This window comes from Aotus nancymaae, unplaced genomic scaffold (assembly GCF_030222135.1).
Source record: "Aotus nancymaae isolate 86718 unplaced genomic scaffold, 86718_ANA_hifiasm-v0.15.2.pri h1tg000016l, whole genome shotgun sequence".
Lineage (NCBI taxonomy): Eukaryota > Metazoa > Chordata > Mammalia > Primates > Aotidae > Aotus > Aotus nancymaae.
In genome coordinates, this window is record NW_026988428.1 from 58,739,550 (window position 1) to 58,761,303 (window position 21,754).

At 42.8% G+C, this 21,754-nt stretch overlaps 1 protein-coding gene across 4 annotated transcripts in view; it reads left to right on the forward strand.

Moving 5' to 3' along the window:
- The first annotated feature begins 5,763 nt into the window (after positions 1–5,763).
- Positions 5,764–21,754, forward strand: part of BMAL2 (basic helix-loop-helix ARNT like 2) — a 70,163-nt gene continuing 54,172 nt past the window's right edge. For all 4 annotated transcript variants that reach the window (XM_021666863.2, XM_064377374.1, XM_064377375.1 and 1 more), the window contains exon 1: positions 5,764–5,812. In XM_021666863.2, the coding sequence (XP_021522538.2) occupies positions 5,782–5,812 (31 nt within the window). In that variant the 5' untranslated portion in view covers positions 5,764–5,781. The remainder of the gene's footprint in view (positions 5,813–21,754) is intronic.

A 21,754-nucleotide genomic window follows, 5' to 3' on the forward strand; every position in this document is an offset into this window, starting at 1 on the left:
GGGTGCTTTCGACAAACTAGGTAATCAAGAGGATGCCACACAGCTTTACTGCAATGATTCTTACCTGAAGCCATTGCACCTAGATTGTGGTGTTGGATCTGCTGTTCCCTACATAGGAACTGAAGGTTGGTCCATTAACGTTTTTCCCAGAATAGGATTGGGTCTCTGGAAATCATACAACAAGATGGACATCATATAAACAGGCCTTGGTCTTTTTAGTGCTTTTGCCATTCCTCCCAGATCCTATTAATCAGAGTAGATAATTTATTGGTCCAACTCCTCCAGAGATCATTATCAGAAATAGGGACCCTCATCAACTTATTTCCTCCCAAGATCCAGCCAAGGGCGGGGTGGTCTAATTACTATTAGCTCAATTGCTTTGTCAAAATTGGGAAGATGATCTTTGACTAATGAAAAACATTTATCAGGTGAGATGGCTAACTAACATCAAGTTATCTGAATTACTTTACCTTTTTATTAAAACATTCATGATCAAACTCTTAAACACAGGAAGACTTTTTTTTTAAGTCTCTTCCAAAGGGAGAAATTCATGGTAGGAAAGGTAAACTGTCAATACTCAGCCTAATATCTTTTTTACTTTTTTTTTTTTTTTTTTTTGAGGTGGAGTCTTGCTCTGTTGCCCAGGCTGGAGGACAGTGGCACGGTCTGGGCTCACAGCTACCTCTGCCTCCCAGGTTCAAGCAATTATCTTGCCTCAGCCTCCTGAGAAGCTGAGACTACAGGTGCTTGCCATTGTACCTGGCTAATTTTTGTATCTTTAGTAGAGACAGAGTTTCACCATATTGGCCAGGCTGGTCTCAAACTCCTGACCTCAGGTGATCTGCTCGCCTCGGCCTCCCAAAGTGCTGCAATTACAGGCATGAGCCACTGCACCTGACCTTTTTGTCTTCTTGGGTGAAAAAAATCAGGAACAGAACTTGGAGGTTTTAAACACTCTTAAAGCAGATATAGTATCCCAAGCCTTCCTCAGTCCTCTCGGTATCGTATAGAATGGTATAAGTTCTGTTCCTGATTTTTTTTACCCAAAAAGTAAACAGTTGAGTCACTGACACTTATACACACACACAGACACATAATTCCTAAGGGACAAAGAAGTGTAAGCCACTCCACATAAAAGGAGATATGTGCACAACTATTTCCTCATTCTTGTCCTAAGTTTTGTCCTTCCCTGCAGTTTGCTCAGAATTTTAGTGTATTGCTATTCCTGTCCTCTAAGAAATACTGCTTCCCTCCCCAACGCTTCCCCCTTGTACATACCATACTGCAAAAACCCAGACTTAAGAAAATTCATTTTTGACAAGTTAAAGCAGTATTTCCTAGAGTACTCAGAGCAACTTTCAAAATCAACTAGGGAGCACATTTGAAATAAGGACTTAGTGGCCAGGCATGTTGGTTCACGCCTGTCATCGCAGCACTTTGGTAGGCCAAGGCAGGCGGATCACCTGAGGTCAGGAGTTTGAGACCAGCTTGGCCAACATGGAGAAACCCCGTCTCTACTAAAAGTATAAAAATTAGCCAGGGTGTGGTGGTGCGTGCCTGTAATCCCAGCTACTCAGGAGGCTGAGGCAGGAGAATTGCTTGAACCTGGGAGGCAGAGGTTGCAGTGAGCCGAGATTGCACCACTGCACTCCAGCCTGAGCGACAAGAATGAGATTACATCTAAAAAAAAAAAAAAAGGAATAAGGACTTGCTGTGATTCACCCCAAACCTACTAAATCATTATCTCTGGAAGTGGATCTAAAATTGTGCACATTCTCATGCACAGTGAATTTTGGGAATCACTGAGCTAATGGAAAAAGGAACTAATACCTGCTCATTGGTTTTTGTGAGAATATATATATAAAGTAACTGATGCACAGTAGGTAAAATACGAAAGTCAGTGCTTACAACAGTGCCTGGCACACAGCTGGCACTCAATAAATGTTTATGAACAAGTGAATTAAATGACTATTTTTGTAGGTGGCTCTGCTTTCCACCTAAGGCCGATGTCAAAATGTTTTTTCACTTTTAATAAAAACATAAATATGACTCCAAAAACACTGAGAAAAGGAATTCAGCTTTGGCTGAAGTTGTTATCTTCCAGGGAAATAATGTAAGAGGGTTTGCATTACACAATGAAGTTCCCTAAATATCCCTTTAAAAGGTCTCAAATTTCCTGGCAGGGTGCAGTGGCTCATGCCTGTAATCCTAGCACTTTGGGAGGCCAAGGTGGGTGGATCACATGAGGCCAGGAGTTCGAGACCAGCCTGAACAACATGGCAAAACCCCATGTCTACTAAAAATATGAAAAATTAGCTGGGTAAGGTGGCTCATGCCTGTAATCCCAGCTTCTCAGGAGGTTGAGGCATGAGAATTGCTGGAACCCGGGGAGGCGGAGGTTGCAGTGAGCCAAGATTGTGCCACTGCACTCCAGCCTGGGCGATAGAGTGAGACTCTGTGTAAAAAAAAATAAAGATACCAAATTTCCACTCCTTATGGCAGCTGCCACCACCTCCTTTACCGCCTCTCCCTCTTTCAGGAGTGGACTGTCCTCCAGTTACCTCTCTGCTTTTCCTTCCCTTAGGCCACGATCAAGCTGATCTTTCCTATACCAGAAGTCCACCATAGACCCCCCTCTCTCTCTAAACACATATAGGAGAGTGTTGGCCTACTTGTTTCTCCAAACTGCACTCACTCATCAATCTGCCCAACAAATCCAAGCATCTTCCCCAGGATTCACCCTCCACAGGATGCTGGAGCCAGGGTAGGAAGAAAACGTAATTTTAAACATTAATAATTTATTTTCCCCAGTCACTTAGGACATCAATAATGGGTAGCTTCTATTTATTTATTTTTTAATTTACCATCTTTACCATTTTAAGTGTACAGTTCAATGGTAGTAAACATATATATCCTTTTTTTCCCTCCTGTTTTCCACCCCCTCTTCTCTCCCCTTCCCAGCTTGTGTTATTTGTTGTTCTTCATCATTGGAAACAGTATCTTCAATTTAGCTACACTCTGAAGCAGGTGTGTTTTTTTGTTGTTTTGGGTTTGGGTTTTCTTTTCGTTGTTGTTGGTTTTTTGGGGGTTTGTTGTTGGTTTTCTTGGACCAAATAAAATCTCTAAGTGGCTTTAGTCCCCTCCCCCTCAAACTAAGTTATATTGTTACAATCCCAGCAGGAGGTTAAAAGGATAAGAGTTTACAGCTGTGAGGCAGTGGTTCCTAATTCCAGACGGACAATGGAATATTTGTTCCACCTTTAAAATATTTGTTCTTGCCTGAGTACTTAGCAATGAAAGCTTAACGAACAAATTAAGTTAAAGGTAGGCAATGATTCCTGAAGAGCAAGGCTGCTTGGGAGCTTTTGGCAGGGGAACCATGCTGACCAAAATGAACTGTGTGCATTCTATTATACAAATCATTCAATCACCTTTCTCACATTTTCTTTCCAAGGAGAAAATATGAGAAAACCACTCACTGGAAATGAGAGATTACCTTCCTATCCATCTGGCAAGACACTGTGTCTCTTTGCCTTATCCTATGGGATATATAGCCACTCTTTACAAAACAAAAAATCATGTCTTAGAAAGTAAAGCTCCAGAGCATAAAAAAAAAAGAGCAAGCAGGCTTTAAACCTGAGCAGTAAGGGGAATACCTATTAAACAATGAGAGAGTTGCACCCCATGGAATCCTGTGGGCTGGCTTTGCTTGTGCATCACCCTTTCTGCTTTTGTATTTTAGATTCTGTATTCCCCTTCTCTTGCTTTTAGACTTTGGTGGAAATGAATCATCGTTTCTAAGAAACAGTGACTGCAATGATTCACAGGCAAGCTTACTGGACACCACAATAGGAACTCCTAAGAAGGAGACCTAATTTTCATGATCTTGCTTCTATTATCTACTAGCTGAGTGATCCTGGCCGAAATAGTCATCATCTCTGTACTTCTGTTTCCCAACTAAGACAGGAATTAAGAAAGAGGTTGTGAGCCGATAAGGGAAAATGCACTATAAGCAAGGCCACGTATAGAATAGTATTTACATTTTAACCAGGATCTTAAGGCCCAGGTCTAATTGATTCTACCTCTTACTCCTTGGTAAATCACCTCAAAATAGCATACACTTGTCTGGAAAGCCAAGGTTTGAACACAACTCTGGGGAGCCCTCTGTGGAATTACTGTTTCTGAGCTGCCAGGAGAAGTTGGTGTTGGTAGAATTTGGGGTGGAGTTCTAGCTAGTGGTGAGGTGTTTCAAGAATGGTTTTGATTAGGGATGTGTCTTGGTGTGTGTTACCGAGGACAGCACAGTGTTCAGCAGGTGTCCCTTACCTCTAGCTGCATACAGTCCTAGTCCCCTGCTTAAGTCTGCAACAGTTTTCTCCTGTCATGCCTACTGGTCTTGGGAACATACTTCCAAACCCCTTGCCCAGACTCTAACAATGGCCCTAAGTACTCCCCTGAGGACACATAAGCTGCAGGTTAAGACGCTGGAATTGAGTCCTTGTAGGAAAATTATTACATGTAGGCTGGTTGCAAAGCTTGATTTTGTGTCTTCTCTATTGTGCCTTTCCTTTACTACTACTACTAGGTTACCAAGCAATGGGTCTAGGGACTGCAAGTTTCTATGAGCTGGCCACACCATAGACAATACCCTAAGTCGAGCCATGGTGACCCTCATGACCCACACATACAGCTCTGGATGGCCTCCCGGAATTAGAAAATGTTTAGTAACTGGAAGACCATGAAAAGGGGAAGAATGATCCACCCCAGCAGCGCCTAATTAACTTGAGACATTCTTCTATTGTTCCTTATTCCTGCATCAATTGATAAGGCAATTGGACTTTGTAGCCGACCCAACGACCCCCTCCCAGCTTGCAAAAACCGCCCTAAGCTGTAACTTCTGTAACTTTCCACTGCCTACCCTAAACCTATAAAACCAACTGCGATCCCACCACCCTGCACTGACTCTCTTTTCAACTCAGCCCACCTGCACCCGGGTGAATAAACAGCCATGTTTAGGGGCTCTCTTCATTCAGAGCGTGCTTAACAGGGACCAGTGGGAGGGCAGCGAACCAGTGTATTCTAGGCACTAGCCATAAGGATGTAGGGCTGTCAAGTGATCCCAAAAGATCTTGTTTCTGGATTTACCCAACCATTCCAGGCGTCAAAACGGCTTCCTTGGGGACCCTCTCTCCATCCTCTACACCCTCGTCTCTGCAGCTAAGCCCTTCCTTAAGGAGAAAAGAGCAGGGTCTGTCGTCCAGCACCCCCTCCCCAACCCTAGCCCCGTGCCCTCCGCTAACCCGCCGTGCAAGGATCTTCATTCACCCTTTACCTCTGCCCCAGGGTCTACAACTGCAGTCTTCGGAACGACGGGGCAAAGCCTACTATGAGCTTGGAAGCCTGTTTTCAATGGGCGGGTTCCTAGAAAGACTCAACTGGCCTTTTAGCGCCTTGCGGCTCGCGGGAGGGCTCAGCGGGGCGGTGTCCGCGGCGACTCCGCCCTTCGCCCGGGTCCCGTTCCCGCCGGGGAGCCCCGGGGCGCCCAGAGCGGCGGGCGGCTGGCCCCAGTCCGCATGCTCAGTAGCCGCGGCCGGCCGGGCCGCGGGGCGGCGTCGGCTGCGCGCCCAGGGGCTGCGGTGGCGGCCGCCGCGGCACCGGGCAGGGCCCACCAGTCCCCGCTTCCCCGCTCCGGAGCTGCCGCCTGGGCCGGGGCAGGGCGGGCCCGGGGCTCCTCCATGCTGTCAGCCGCGGGGCTGCGGAGCCGGCCGGGTGGCTCCTGCGATGGCGGCGGAAGAGGAGGCTGCGGTGGGAGGTGAGGTTGCGGGCGGCGAGACGGCCGCCCCGGGTGGGCGCGGGGTGCCTGACGCGCTGGGAGCGCCCCCGCGACGCCAGGTCTGCCCCCTGTGTCCCGAGGGAAGCGCCCGCCCCTGTCCCCTCGGGCCCGGCGTCGCCTCAGAGGGGCGCTGGGACAAGGCCGCCCCGGGGGGCACAGGTGCGGCGCGGCGCCCGGCGCGTCCTCCGGGGGCGCGGGACGTGGGGAGGGGACCCGGGGTCGCCGCCGGCGCTCAGGACGCGGTGTCTGTCTGGGTCCCGAGCCGGCTGCACTGGCGAAAGGGAGCCGGCGACGGACCCTGCACCCTGGGATGGGAGCAGCCGCCTCCGCCCACCGCTGGGCGCCCGCCTCGGCGTCGGCAAGGCTTGCACCGCCGCGGGGACTTCCTACGTCTCTTCTTTCTTTCGTGTAAAGCAATTGTCAGCAGCCGTGGACGGAACCCGGGTCATGCGAACCGCTCTCCTCTGAGCTGAAAACACTCGCGGCTTCCCAGCTTGAACCGCTGCCCCGCGGAGGAGCGCGCAGACGGGCAGGTGCTCGTGGACTGGGGGCCACACTCCGGGACCGCGACAGCCCTCCGTCAGCGACGCCTTCCACCACTGCAGCTTCAGGAAAGTCGTCAGTGGAGTTAGCTTGTTCGATGATATATTTCTGAGGTATTTTTGTGAACAGAGTAGGAAGTTTGCTGTGCTTTTTCCATCTCGCTAGTATTCACCGGCCGTATTCTGTGGTTTCTTACAACGGGGCCTTTGGGACCACGGCTCACAATTATGGAATGATTATAAAATAGCTGTTAAGACCAATGGGAGGCAGGAAAACAGAAATAACTAAAGGAAGATTGGCAGAGAAGTTCAGGGAAGCAGTTAATTCTCCCCTTTCCTTTTGGAATAAGGTGATAGAGTTTTAGATACTTCTCTGAAATAAGGCCATGAGAGGAGGTGGCTTTCGAAATTCTAATATAATTGTGGGAATTTAGATCGTGGGGAGATTTGAGAAATTCCATCATTTGAATATTTGTAGTTTTAGGTAAACCCTTTGTTGAAAATAGAAGATGGCATGTCTGATGTTAAGCTCTGACACCCTTTTTGCTGTCTTGTGATTGAGTTCTGCCCTTTACTGTCTGTGTCAAGTAGGTTATTTGAATTCCCTTAGTCTAAGTTCTCCCATCTGTAAAATGGAGATAACTATGCAGTCCACCTTATGGGATTGCTAGGATTAAATGAGATATGAATGCAAATAAAATGCTTAGCCCGATGCTGAGGAAGTAGTGTTTCATAAAACATTAGCTTAATGTAGTTGTTAATTTACAACTCCAATTTGCTTTGTGAAATTGGTGAGTCCTGTCTGGTCCATTAAGAAAGGGAGGGAGAGAGGAAGGGGAAGGGGGGAAGAAAGAAGGAAGAAAATGCACCTACTAATTCAAAGAACAACTTTCCCCAGAGAAGTCTTGTGAACTTAACGACATACAAACTTTTAGATAAAGTTTATTGTTATTTATCTAACTATTTTAGATAAATAGTTCATTGCTCTTTGCATATCAAATGTAAAGTTGGGAATAATAACAATTAAATTTTCTTAGTTAAGGGTAGCAACGTTTCTGTGGAGGCTGGGAGAGCCTGAAGGTATGATGAGTACCTAAGATGTCCCAGACATTTCACAAGGGGTCCTTCCGTTAGTCTTACAGCAGCTTTGTGATGTAGGTGGTATCTCCATTTCACAGATGAGAAAACTGAGGCTGGCTCACAGTTATACAGCCAGGACGTGACAGAACTAGTTAAAATCCATGGCTCTCAATGATACTGCTTTGGTTTCTTTCCCATCTGAGTTGGTGGTGCTAATGAGCAAGTGTGCTCACTTCCAGACACCTGTTTATCTAAAGAGTGTTAAAAATAAAATAAAATTCTCAATGGAAGCCTCTAGGAAAAAAACAATGTATATATATTTTTACTATTTCTCCCTATCCCCAGAGGGAAAACATAAACAGGCCTCTGGGCCAGTTGGTGGCCCTCTACAAAACTGGCCCTAAGGTTTTTGTTTTAACAGCATAAGCCAAACTGTGGGTTTCCCCATCCCATCTGTTTTAGATGGTAAACACTGAAATTGAGCATGCTGCCAAGTGACTGGGTGTCCTCCTGATAAATGATTCCAGAATCCTTGGAGTTAGGAAGAGGGAGGTCTTGGGGAGCAGCACATTTCCAAGACTGGTGGCCAGAGATGATCTGGGGTCAAGGCGTCTGTGGGGCAGCTTTCTCACCTTCCCTTTTCTTACCATTTCATGTTTTCACCTATGATATTATAAGATCCAACTCTTTTACGTGTAGTTCTGCAATTATAGTGGTTTAAATTCATTTTGTGAGTCAGCAATCAAAAGTCATGTCCCAGTCAACTTTGCATAAGCTCCTGTTCCTGGCATGGATCCTTGGGCAAAATTTCAGCCAGAAATGCTTGACTCAAGATAAACTAGGATGGGCTAATTAATATTTAAGGGGGAGGAAAAGAGAGAAGGGAAGCGAGAAAGAGTGAGAGAGGAAGGAGAAGAAGGAAGGAGGGCAAGTGTGAAGTCAAAGTTTGACTCCAGGAAAAACAAAAACTATGTTTAAAATGTATAGGGAAAGCCAAAATGTCAGTAGGATAAGAGTGATTTCAGTGTACTTTATCCTTGTGAAATGACTCCCTGGTTCTAAAAAGCATGGTGTTGTTCTGTGCTGTGGACATTGAGGTAGCATCCTTTTAAAATCCCCCTTTGTCGTGTTCAGAAAATCATAAATGAGCCAATAACAATTCATTCTAGTAGCTCCAGTTTCAGTTGTTCCGTTTAATTGAAGACCTCCACTTCTCTGCAGTGACAATTGAGTTACTTGGGTGCTTGGGATCTGGGTCATTAGCATCATCGTAGACATTACCAGGGGCCTAAGAGTATGCCATGTGCCTTACAGGAAGCAAAGGTACCTGAGACATCTGCCTGCTCTGTGAGACAGTGATTCCCTGCCCTGGTTTTTGCAAGTTTACTACCTGGAGTGGCTCCCCGGATCTAAGCATCCCATCCCTCTGTAGCCCCTGCCTTGCCCAGTGCTTCACCCCTTCCCAGTGGCAAGAGCCTGTGGGAACTAAGAGCCTTCGGTGTAAGCCCTTATTGGGACTGCAGGTGAGATATATTCTCTGTAGTAGCGTGTAGTATTTCTAGATATTTACTGATAATTTATGCAATTCTTAGCTATGCATGCCCTGCCCCACCCTGTTTCCTTCTCTTACTCAGGTGCTGCCACACTTACTGGTCCCTGACACATACTATTTATATTGTATCACACTAGGCTACAATATCCCATTTACCCACTCAGTTTTTTAACTTAAAATTTTTTTTTTGAGACAGCATCTCATTCTGTTGCCAGGCTGGAGTGCAGTGGCGCAATCTCGGCTTGCTGCAATCTCCGACTCCCTGATTGAAGCGATTCTCCTGCTTCAGGCTCCTGAGTAGCTGGGACTACAGGTGTGCGCCACCACGCTCAGCTAATTTTTGTATTTTTTTTTTTTTTTTTGAGACGGAGTCTCGCTCTGTAGCCCAGGCTGGAGTGCAGTGACGCCTCCCGGGTCCCGGTTCAAACAATTCTCCTACCTCAGCCTCCCAAGTAGCTGGTATTACAGGCACGAGCCACCATGCCCAGCTAATTTTTGTATTTTTTAGTAGAGATGGTGTTTCACCATGTTGGCCAGTCTAGTCTTGAACTCCTGACCTCGTGATCTACCCGCCTCGGCCTCCCAAAGTGCCGGGATTACAGGAGTGAGCCACTGCGCCCGGTCTAATTTTTGTATTTTTTTAGTAGAGATGGGGTTTCACCATGTTGGCCAGGATGGTCTCGATCTCTTGACCTCGTGGTCTGCCCACCTCGGCCTCCCAAAGTGCTGGGATTACAGGTGTGAGCCACCATGCCTGGCCCAACTTAAAATATTTTTAAACCTGGCTGGGTACGGTGGCTTACGCCTGTAATCCCAGCATTTTGGGAGGCTGTGGCAGTCTGATCACTTGAGGTCAGGAGTTCGAGACCAGCCTGGCCAACATGGTGAAACCCTCTCTCTACTAAAAAATACAAACATTAGCTGGGCGTTGGTGGCGCATGCCTATAATCCCAGCTACTCAGGAGACTGAGGTGGGAGAATCACTTGAAACCAGGAGGCGGAGGTTGTAGTGAGCTGAGATTGTCCCAGTGCACTCCAGCCTGAAAAAAAAAAGAGTATTTTTAAACTTCTTAAAATCAGTTCAGTTATACAGTCTTAACATTCTCACCAGAAAATACTTAAATGGTTGGCATGATAGGATGTTTGATATTTATGTAGCTAAATTATTTGTATTTCTTTTCTCTAGTCTTTAAACTTGTGGTTTAAATCTCTAGATAGTATCATTACAGAGAGATTAAAAACAAAGAAGTATAAAGGAAAAGGAAATGTAAAGAGAATCATTTTTCTACTCTATGGTTTGCATTAAAGGATATTTAGAATTGAAGGTTAAGACTATTGAAATAAAACAGTCACTTCCAAGACATTCAAAATGTTTTACTTACAATATTCCATGCATTTTTAAGTAGATGAGAAATATACTTTATCATATTTTTCAAGCATAAGGAAAGTAGAGAACCATCTACTACCCTTTTGACCAAAGTGCCTCCACCTTTGTCCCTCTGATACATCCTCTACTCAATTATGTGAAGGGACCTGCCTTTCCCCAACATGGTGCACACTTTCCCACCTCCAGACCTTTCCTCAGGCTGTTGGCTGTTCCTGGAATGCTCCTGCCCTCCCTCTAGATGGGCCTGGAAAATCTTAACCAATCAGGCTTGAAGGCTGAGCGCAGTTGTCACTTTTTTTGTATGTGTGGAGAAGATCTGGTGTAGGAAGATCAGCATAAGCTTTGGAAATAGGCCATTGGGCTTGCGATTTCTGGTTTCATTACTTGTCAGCTGTGTAAACTTGGCCAAATATTAAAACTTCTCTGAGCCCCAATTTCCTTATCTGTAAAATAGGGGTAAAATACCTAACTTGGAAGGTTGTGAGAATTCAATGAGATAATGATTACAAACTGTTTAATGAACTTTGACCTTCAACAAATGATTTTCCCCTTTTCCTCATGCAACCTTCCCAGAACTTCCTCATCACCCAAATTGAATTTATTCTCCCCTCCTATTTTCAAACTGTAGTTTTTTAAAGCATGTGCCTATGATAACACTTGTACCTGTTGCCACAAGTTATTTGGTTTTTTAGCTCCAATTTTAAGTTGCACATTACTAGGAGGCCAGAATTGGTTCTTACTCATCTTTATAATCTCCAATTTCTTGCGCCTATTAAGTGCTTAATAAAGGCTTGCAGATTTTGACTGAAGGATGGTTTGTTTAAGGTGTGGAAGGGGTTAGTTCATTCTTAAAGTATCCATTAAATACACACCATTTACTAGGCAAACAGAGAAGCAGAAGTGGATAAAGCAGGTGAAGTGGTTAAAGAGCTTACAAAATCTATTAGGCTAGGTGAGAAATGCAGCCAAAATATTTGTAATACAAGATAGGAACACGCACAACATATGGGCTGTTAGGAGTTAGCCTCCTCCCCCACAACTGGGAGAAATTACATCTAGTTCATGAAGGAGGGAACCACAGAAGGCTTTCAGAGAAGGGGCTAATTTTAGTATTGATGGAAAGATAACTCTTGGAGAAGCAGAAAAAAAAAATTGGGGGAAGGTGTCTTCCAGGGAACAGAGTAGGCATGGAAATGGAAAATCACCAGTGACATGCATAGAAGAACTGATGTTAGTATCCTTTGGCTGTGGATAGGAAAACTAAAAAAGAAAGAATTGGCCCACTGAAGTTTCATCCTTTTCTACTGGGCTTCCCCTCCAAGGTCTGTGATGCAGCGTGGACAGTGAACACAGGCAGCCTGTCTTACACACAGGTGATTTTCCTGCTTGACAAAAGGAAGGATATATGCATCTTCTTTTTGGTTCCTGGCAACAGAGCTTTTAAATCACCTTGAAAGGCAAATTATGGCATATTTCTGATCAGTAAGAAAGCCAGAAAGCTTACTGATTCCTGGTTCCTGCCAGATGGTTGGCTCTTAGGTTTTAGTCTTCACTCCAAGTTATCTGGGCCCCTTCTTTCTTTCATCTTCTTTTCTTTCCTGCAAAGGGAACTACTACCATCTTTTTATTTTTAACTTTTAAGTTCAGGGGCACATGTGCAGGTTTGTTATATAGGTAAACTCGTGTCACAGGGGTTTGTTGTACGGGTTATTTCATCACCCAAGTATTAAGCCTAGTATCCATTCGTTATTTTTTCTGATCCTCTCCCTTCTCCAATCTTCCAGCCTCTAGTAGGCCTCAATGTGTGCTGTTTCCCTTTATGTGTCCATGTGATCTCATCATTTAGCTCTCACTTATAAGTGAGAACATGTGGTATTTGGTTTTCTGTTCCTGCATTAGATTGCTAAGGATAATGGCCTCCAGCTCCATCCATGTTCCTGCAAAGGACATGATCTCATTCTTTTTTATGGCTGCATAGTATTCCATGGTGGATATTTACCACATTTTCTTTGTCTAGTCTACCATTTATGGGAGCCTAGGTTGATTCCATGTCTTTGCTTTTCTGAACAGTGCTGCAATGAAATATGCATGTGTCTTTATAATAGAACAATTTATATTCCTATGGATATATACACAGTAATTAGATTACTGGGTTGAATGGTAGTTCTGTTTTTAACTCTTTGAGGAATTGCCACACTGCTTTCCACAGTGGTTGAACTAATTTACACTTCCACCAACAGTGTTTTCTCTGCAGTCTCGCCAGTATCTGTTATTTTTTGACTTTTAAATAATAGCCATTCAGACTGGTATGAGGTGGCAATCTGATTGTGGTTTTGATTTGCATTTCTCTAATAATTGGTGATGTTGAGCTTTTTTTAATAGGCTTGCTGGCCGCATGTATGTCTTCTTTTGAAAAGTGTCTGTTCATGTCCTTTGCCCACTTTTTTTTAAAACTAAGTCAGATTTTTATTTGTTTTCATAGACCACATCATTTAATAATAAAAAAATAAAAATAAAAATTGAACAAAAGGAAAACGTGGATATAAATTGGAACTGTGGAGAAGAGGCAAGGGCTGCAGGACCGAAGAGACTGGGAACTGCAGGGGCCCTGGGACTCAGGAGGAGATGCTGATTCAGCTCCTAGGTGACCCAGCCCTGGCCCCAGCTGTTTCCAAGAGAAGGCTGTGAGTACCCAGGGAGGTGGTAAGCAGGATGCAGGAAAAATCAGAGGACTAGGGCACCTGGCTGCTCCCCATCTCTGGCCAACCACCTCCTTGCCTAACCTAGCTCTTGCTTCTCAGACTTAATGGGAAGTGAGAGGGAGGGGCAGGCTAAGTCCCAAGAGATAGGTTAAGGTGGTATGTTTAGGGGGGAAAGGATGGCCACTGTTCCATTTGGTATGTGTGCAAGGACAGGTGGTGTGAAAGACTCTTGGCTCCAGGGTGGTGGAGACTGTACCTATCCCTCTATGCCTTTGCCCACTTTTTAATGGCGTTGTTTGCTTTTTTTCTTGTAAATTTGTTTAAGTTCCAAAGAGATGCTGGATATTAGACCTTTGCCAGATGCATAATTTGCAAAAACTTTTCTCCCATTCTGTAGGCTGTCTTTTCACTCTGTTGATAGTTTCATTTGCTGTGCAGAAGCTCTTTAGTTTAATTAGATCCCATTTATCAATTTTTGCTTTTGGCACAATTGCTTTTGGTGTCTTGCATAATGAAATCTTTGCCTGTTTCTATGTCCAGAATGGTATTGCCTAGGTTGTCCTCCAGGTTTTTATGGTTTTGGGTTTTACATTTAAGTCTTTAATCCATTTTGAGTTGGTTTTTGTATATGGCATAAGGAAGGGGTTCAGTTTCAGTCTTTTGCATATGGCTAGTCAGTTATCCCAGCACTGTTTATTGAATAGGGAGTCATTTCCCCATTGCTTGTTTTTGTCAGCTTTGTTGAAGATCACATGGTTGTTGGTTTTTAGCCTTAATTTCTGAGCTCTATTCTGTTCCATTAGTCTATATGTCTGTTTTTCTACCTCTCCCATGCTGTTTGGTTACTGTTGCTTTGTAGTATAGTTTGAAGTTAGGCAATGGTGATACCTCCAGCTTTGTTCTTTTTACTTAGGATTGCTTTGGCTATTCGGGCTTTTTTTGTTGTTGTTCCATATGAATTTTAAAGTAGTATCTTCTAGTTCTGTGAAGAATGTCATTGGTAGTTTGATAGGAATAGTATTGAAACTATAAACTGCTTTGGATAGTATTGTAACCGGGTTTTTTTCTTGGGTGCTGGTGAGGCACAGCTCCCCCAAGAGAATGCTGTGGGTTCTTGGTCTCCAATCTCTTAAAGAATAAGCGACGGGACCACTGCAGGTGCGCCGTACGCTTGTAAAAGTAAATATCGGACCCAAGAAGTGTTGCAGAAAGGTGATTTTATTTAGGTAGAGAAAAGAGAAGAAGAGAAAGACTTCCATGAAGAGTGTGGAAGGGGGATTCCAGAGGGGAACTCTCAGAGGGGAAAGGGAGCTCCCACCATGTGAGAGGGGATTCCAGAGAGCTGGAAATCCAGTGTGGGTGAAGGAGCAGGGGAATTTATCCTGGGAGACATTCCCACCTTCCCAAGTTCCTCTGGCCAATGAAAGGAGTTCCTTTAAACGTCCGCTGGGGTGATTGACTCTTAGTTTCTTCCCGTGCCTGTGAAATTCAAACATAAACCATTAAATCTCCCAGATGGAGAGAGATGGGTTGGGGGCATGGCGCTGGGAAATTCTTGCCCTTAAAACTACGTCCCCTTATGGACCCAGAAAGAGAACACCTTCCCTTAGTATGTCCATTTTAACAATATTGATTCTTCCTATCCATGAGCATGGAATGTTTTTCCATTTGTTTGTGTCATCTCTGATTTCTTTGAGCAGTGTTTTATTATTCTCATTGTAGAGGTCTTTCTCCTCCCTGTTAACTGTATTTTTTGTATTTTAATCTTTTTATGGCGATTATGAATGGGACCACATTCCTTATCTGGCTCTCAGCTTGACTGTTGTTGTCATATAGGAATGCTAGTGATTTTTGCACATTGATTTTGTATCCTGAGATTTTTGCTGAAATTATTTATCAGCTTAAGCTGCTTTTGGCCCAAGACTATGGGGTTTTCTCGATACAGAATCATATCATCTGCAAAAAGGGATAGTTTGATTTCCTTTCTTCCTACTTGAATGCTCTTTATTTCTTCCTCTTGACCGACTGCTCTGGCCAGGACTTCCGATACTACATTGAACAGGAGTGGTGAGAGAGGGCATCCTTGTCTTGTGCCAGTTTTCAAGGGAATACTTCCAGCGCTCATTCAGTACAATGTTGGCTGTGGGTTTGTTATAGATAGCGCTTATTATTTTGAGGTATATTTCTTCAATACCTATTTTGTTGAGGATTTTTAACATGAAAAGGTGTAGAATTTTATCAAAAATTGATAATCATGAAAAGATGTTGAGATAATGCTGTGTTTTTTTGTCTCTAGTTCTGTTTATGCAATGAATCATATTTACTGATTTGCATATGTTGAACCAAACTTGCTACCCAGGGATAAAGCTTACTTGATCATGGCGGATAAGCTTTTTGAAGTGCTGTTGGTTTTGGTTAAGGCAGCTACTTCTGTCTTTAAATACACTTCACATTCTTCTGAAAAGCGTAAATACTATTTCATTTATTTCCGTGGCAGCCTGTTGGGAAGCAGGTATCTGCACTTTCCACATTTATTCAGCATGATGACCTGTGTTGTTCTTCCATTCCCATCACTCTGTGCCCTTGATAGGGGCATGTGCTCCAGGCATGCTTGCAGAAAAGAACTTACAATGCTCACAGACTTTTCCTGTGTAGCTCCATGGGACAAAGCTGAAGACCCTTAGCCTTAACTTCCAGTACAAACACTTAATGAAGATTTATAAACAATAAGAAATCCAGTGCCCTGCATCAGAACATACTCCTAATATGAAGAGAGCACTCATGGAAACACCTAAGTGTGGTGACAGGAGATTTTTTTTTTTGAAACAGAATCTCACTCTGTCAGCCAAGCCGAAGTGCAGTGGTGCAGTCTCTGCTCACTGCAACCTCTACCTCAGGTTCAAGTGATTCTCATGCCTTAGCCTCCCAAATATCTGGGACCACAGGTGTGCACCACCACAACCAGCTAATTTTGTATTTTATTTAGTAGAGACAGGGTTTCATCATGATGGCCAGGCTGGTCTCGAACTCCTAGCCTCAAGTGATCTGCCCACCTTGGCTTCTCAAAGTGCTGGGATTACAGGCATGAGCCACTGCAACCAGCCAGTTGTTCTTATTTTAATTCAGTTACAGTGCAGAGGATCTCTAGCTTAGAAGTTACTTGTAAACAGAAACTCTTTCTATATAGCAAAATACATCATCTCTTTTTCTTAGAAGCAGAGAATATAGGGAGAATATATTATTGTGTCTATAGAGTACTTAAGCTATAAGTATATTTTATAGAAATGAAGATTTTAAGAGCTAGATCAGTATACATCTGATCTGTAGATTGAATTTATACCATCTATACAGTAGCTGGGATTGAAATTGATTGAATACTTGACAGAATGTGTTATCAATAGATTTTAAAAGGAGTAGAAGATTATCAAGATTAATAGTTGTTTTGTTAAAGATCTAGAGAAAAGTTTTGATGAAACAGTGAACACAATCTGCATCTCTGTGTTCTTTTCTTGAACATGTATCAGCTCCCTGGTTGGAGAATTAAATTTCCTCTCTGAGTTTACATGGCACCCAAAGATAGGCTGTGCTTACGCTACCATGGAAACAAACAATATTGCATTGTAGGTAGGCCATCTCTTCTATAACAAGTCACCCGGGCAACCACTCTGACCTAGAAAAGAGAGACTAAATCCAATTTTCCATGCATCATGCTGCTAGTGGCTTCTTTAGGACAATTCTCCTTTTCTTTAGTTTTCAACTTGAAAGTACTTTTGGCTTATCACTTCCTTTCAACAATAATCATAGCCACCTCTGTGGTATGCGGTCATAACCAAAATAGCCCAATCTTAGAGGGATGTTCAATTCACACTTCAAAGCCTTGAAGGCAGCCAGGGCAAATTATTTAGCAAAAGGTTTAGAAATAATTTTCATTAAATATTTTTTAGGAAGCAACTTTGGATTATGATCAACATCGTTACTAGGGCGTGTTATGCCTGGATTGTATTAAAGCCCTAGACATCACTTTGGATTTTATTGCTTTTAAAATCTACATTGCGCTTAAACATTGTATTTGTAAAACTTTAACATTTGCTTGTTGCAGTGTCCCGCTTCCTTTTTTTAAAAAGGCTCTTTCCTTTTTTCTAGAATAGTCAACATTCAGTGGAAAGATATACAAATATTTGTATGAACACTGATGCTTTTTTCCCCCAAAGTTAAACAGAAGGTATCTCATCTTGCTGCTACTTGGGTTGTTAGGAATCATCTATCTTTTGTAGGCTTTGTGTAGAATTTGGCATATCCAACATGCCTGACTAATGTAAATCATGATAATGGCCTACCTTGTGTCTACTGTTTGCTCATAACCTGCAGGAATTGTATTTTGTTGAGCTGTGTTTTCCAGTATATAATAGTAAACTCGGTGTAGACCATCCAAATCTAAGTACGTTTTTGTGCCTTTGGAAAAACCTGATGTTGAAAATGTTAAACCCTGCATTCTTCTTTTGCATGGGGATCAATCAGCCCTAGAACAAGTTAGGGAACTTTTCTGTGTTGATATGGAACTTAAATCCTGATGAACTGTGATTTCTTGCTTTTGCCCATCCCTGGATTAGGTATAATGCCTATGAAATGCTGGCCTTTTCTGGAATGGTCATAGTCAGGGAAGCATTCTTCACTGCTTATATCATTCTGATTATATTCTGCATCACAAATGAGTGGTTTCCTCCCTTGACTCCAATTTCCTTATAGTCATCATGAGTGTTTCTCCTCCCTCTTTTCCCTGTTTCAAAAGCTCAGCATCTATACCTCTGTCTTTGGTTCTGTTAAAAAGTTAAAATTCCTAATCTTTATTGAGTATTTACTATGTGCTAGGTGTTCTAAATGCTTTGCATGGTATAACTCATTGAATCATCAGCAACTGATGAGGTAGGTACTATTGTTAATCCATGTTCCAGATGAGGAAACTGAGGCATAGAGAATTTAAGTACATTGCCTAAGGTTAAGGTGGCAGAACTAGGGCTTGAACCCAGGCAGAGTGGCCTTCAGAGCTTTTAACCTTGCCCTAGCTTGTATTCCTTTAGTGTCTGCACATTTGGATGTGGTTCCATTTCTGTGGAGTGCTGACGTCTAAAACTTCTGGGAGGGAGTGTGGCATACTGGTCTAATTTGACTTTGAGAGCATCTGAGGTCTCTCACTTAACAATTGTGTGATGTTTGGCATGTGTATTAGTCAGGGTTCAACCAGAGGAGCGTAACCAATAGGAGATATATATTAAGAGATTAATTGCAAGGGATTGGTTTATGCAACTTGTGGGACTGGCTAGGCAAGACTGAAACCCACAGAGCAGGTTGTCAGTAAAGGCAAGCTGAACTCCAGCACAGGCTGACCCTGCTGTTCACAGGTGGAGCTTCTTTTTCTTCAGGGAAGCCTCCCCTCTGCTTTTAAGACCTTTCTACTGATTACATCAGGCCTACCCAGATTACCTAGGATAATCTCCCTCATTTACAGACAGCTGATCATGGGCTTTAATCACATCTACAAAATACGTTTATAGCAACACCTAGACTAGTGTTTGACAGAATAACTGAGGACTGTAGTGTAGCCAAGATGACATAGTGAAGTTGCTTTATTTCTCTGAGCCTTGGTTTCCTCACATGCTAAGTAGGGATAGTAAACACCATAGACCTGTGAGGATTGTATAAAATATGTAAAGCATATAGTGCCTGGCATGTCAGGATTCAGTAGGAGATGATATTATTTGTGGCAGTGGTGGGGATGCCAGCAGCTGCAGCTGTGGTCCTACCTACAGTAGTGATGGCCTCGTTTTCATCACTCTCTTGGTCATTCTTGTTCACTGCAGTGGATAATTTCCTAACCAGTATTTCTGCTTCAAACTCTTTTAATCCATCCCCATTTTTTTCTCAAGGCTATCATGAAAAGCTTAAAGTAGCCCACTACTCTCCAGCTTTGAAAAATGTCATGTTGAAATCCAGATACACTATGTTTATAGATTTCCACAATCAGTTCACACTACAACTGCTTCACCCCAAGATGCCCCCTGCTCACATGCTAGAAGGTAGTGATGGGGAGGGCTGCATTCTGCAGTGGCATTGAAATTCATCCTAAGTGTTTTTTATTCCTTTTCAGTTTCTGTAGTAAATGAGGATGGAACATGCATGGGAACTGTTTTAAGTTCTGGTTTTTTCTCTTTTATTTAAACTAAGATGTAAAATACAACTTGGCATATTATTTCACCACTCTGAGCCTAAGTTTTCTTAGCTGTAAGATAAGTAAATTGGGCAAGATAATTTCTTTTCTTTATTGTTTATTTTATTGAGACAGGGTTCACTCTGTTGCCCAGGTTGGCGTGCAATGGTGTGGTCACCGTTCACTGCAGCCTCCATGGCCTTGGGCTCCAGTGATTCTCCTGTGTCAGCCTCTGCCTTTGGAGTAGCTGGGACCACAGATACGCACCACCATGCCCAGCTAATTTTTGTACTTTTCTTTTTTTGTAGAAACGGGGTTGTGTCATGTTACCCGTGCAGGTCTCCAACTCCTGTGCTCAAGCTATCTGCCCTTCTGGGCTTTCCAAAAGTGTTGGGATTATGGGCAAGAGCCAGCATGCCTGGCTGATAATTTCTTTTGTTCCTTTTTCCTTCTTTTACCACAATTAATCTTTTATTGCAAAGTAAGAAAGCCAGGTATGTTTTTAGGATTTTCTCCAAATGTTTAAGAGCAAGACTAGTTTATTTTTCCCTATCAAACCAAATATTTAAAAGACCATACTTATAGTTGATTCAAATAATAGATTTAAAAAATTAGCCAAAAAAGCCTTCCACTTTTCTATTCCATCAGATGAGAGACAATGTATGAACAAATGAATGATCTTGGGAACCATTTTAGTCTGTTGGACTTGATAACTGTTTTTTGTCCTTATTCTGAACTGCATGTTCAAATTCAACTCATACTAAACTCCCTGCCATGTTTCTGACCTTTCTGTCTTATAAACTTTACCTTCCTGCTTATTCCTACTTTATCTTATCTCTTGAATGTGATGATTAAACCTTTGTTTGTTTGTTTTTTTAATTTTTTCTAAGGTAGAGTCTCATTCTGTCGCCCAGGCTGGAATGCAGTGGCGCAATCTCAGCTCACTGCAACTTCCTCCTCCCAGGTTCAAGCGATTCTCCTGCGTCAACCTCCTGAGTAGCTGGGACTACAGGTGTGCACGTTGCCACACCCGGCTAATGTTTTGTATTTTTAGTAGAGACAGGGATTTCTCCATGTTGTTCAAGCTGGTCTCGAACTCCCGACCTCAGGTGATCCACCCACTCAGCCTCCCAAAGTGCTAGACAGGTGTGAGCCACTGCCCCTGGCCTATACCTTTGTTGTCAGAGTTTTACTTCTACCCTTTGCCATGATTCTCACTTTTCTTTGGCTGTGTGGCTGTTGTCCACCAATGCTAGAGAGAACATTCTGTCCCCATAGTCTACTGTCATACCTGACTTCACGTGACAGGTCAGAGTCAAAATACAGTCAACGTCAACAAATTAAGCGTTGAAGGAACATACTTCAAAATAATAAGAGCCTTGTATGACAGACCTGCAGCCAACATCATAATGAACAGGCAAAAGCTAGAAGCATTCCTAAGCTGATAAATAACTTCAGTAAAGTTTCAGGATACAAAATAAATGTACAGAAGTCAGTAGCATATTCATACTGCTAAGCTGAGTGCCAAATCAAGAGTGCAGTCTCATTCACAATAGCCATAAAAAAAATACCTAGGAATACAGCTAACCAGGGAGGTGAAACATCTGTACAGAATTATAAAGCACTGCTAAAAACATTCCATTCAAATCAAAACCACAATGTGATACCACCTTACTCTTGTAAGAATGACCATAATCAAAAAATTAAAAAAAAATAGATGTTGGCAGGGATGTGATGAAAAGGAAATACTTTTACACTGCTGGTGGAAATGTAAACTAGTACAACCACTAAGGAAAACAGTGTGGAGATTCCTTAAAGGGCATTTTCTGTGTTTATAAAATTCATACTCATCATTTTAAATGATGGCATAGGATTTTACTGAATGCACTTGCTACCTCCTATTCATAGTGTTCTCGAAGCCTAAACTGCCTATCCAGAAAAATGTGTTCAGATGTTGCTCCCTTCCCCAAAACAGAATTAAGTGCCCTTATCTTTGTGTTCTTGCAGCACAAGCATGTACCTCTATCTAGATCACTTCATTCTGTATTTGGTTATATGTCTGTGCACTTACACATGCACAAAAATATACAAGATTATAAACTTCTTGAGGGTAGATATTAACTCTTGACATTTTAAGGTATCTACTGCCTGGATTAGGCTCTTAAATACTGTGAAATATAGAATATTTTTAATCTCTGTTGAGCAAAAGCTTTTTCAAATGTAATTCATGTATAATACTATCTATACTATGTATAATACCATCTATGCATGGCATTGTTCTTGAATAGTGCCAATTAATACTTCATTTCTATTTTTCGTGTGACTAAGCATCTTAAAGTAATGTGTCAATAGTAAGAAACAGTATTTGGTTTCCATTTTAATGCATTCGCACAAACCTGTAAAACAGTGACTGCTTGTCATTCTAGAAGGCTTTCCAGGATGCCAAATCCTAT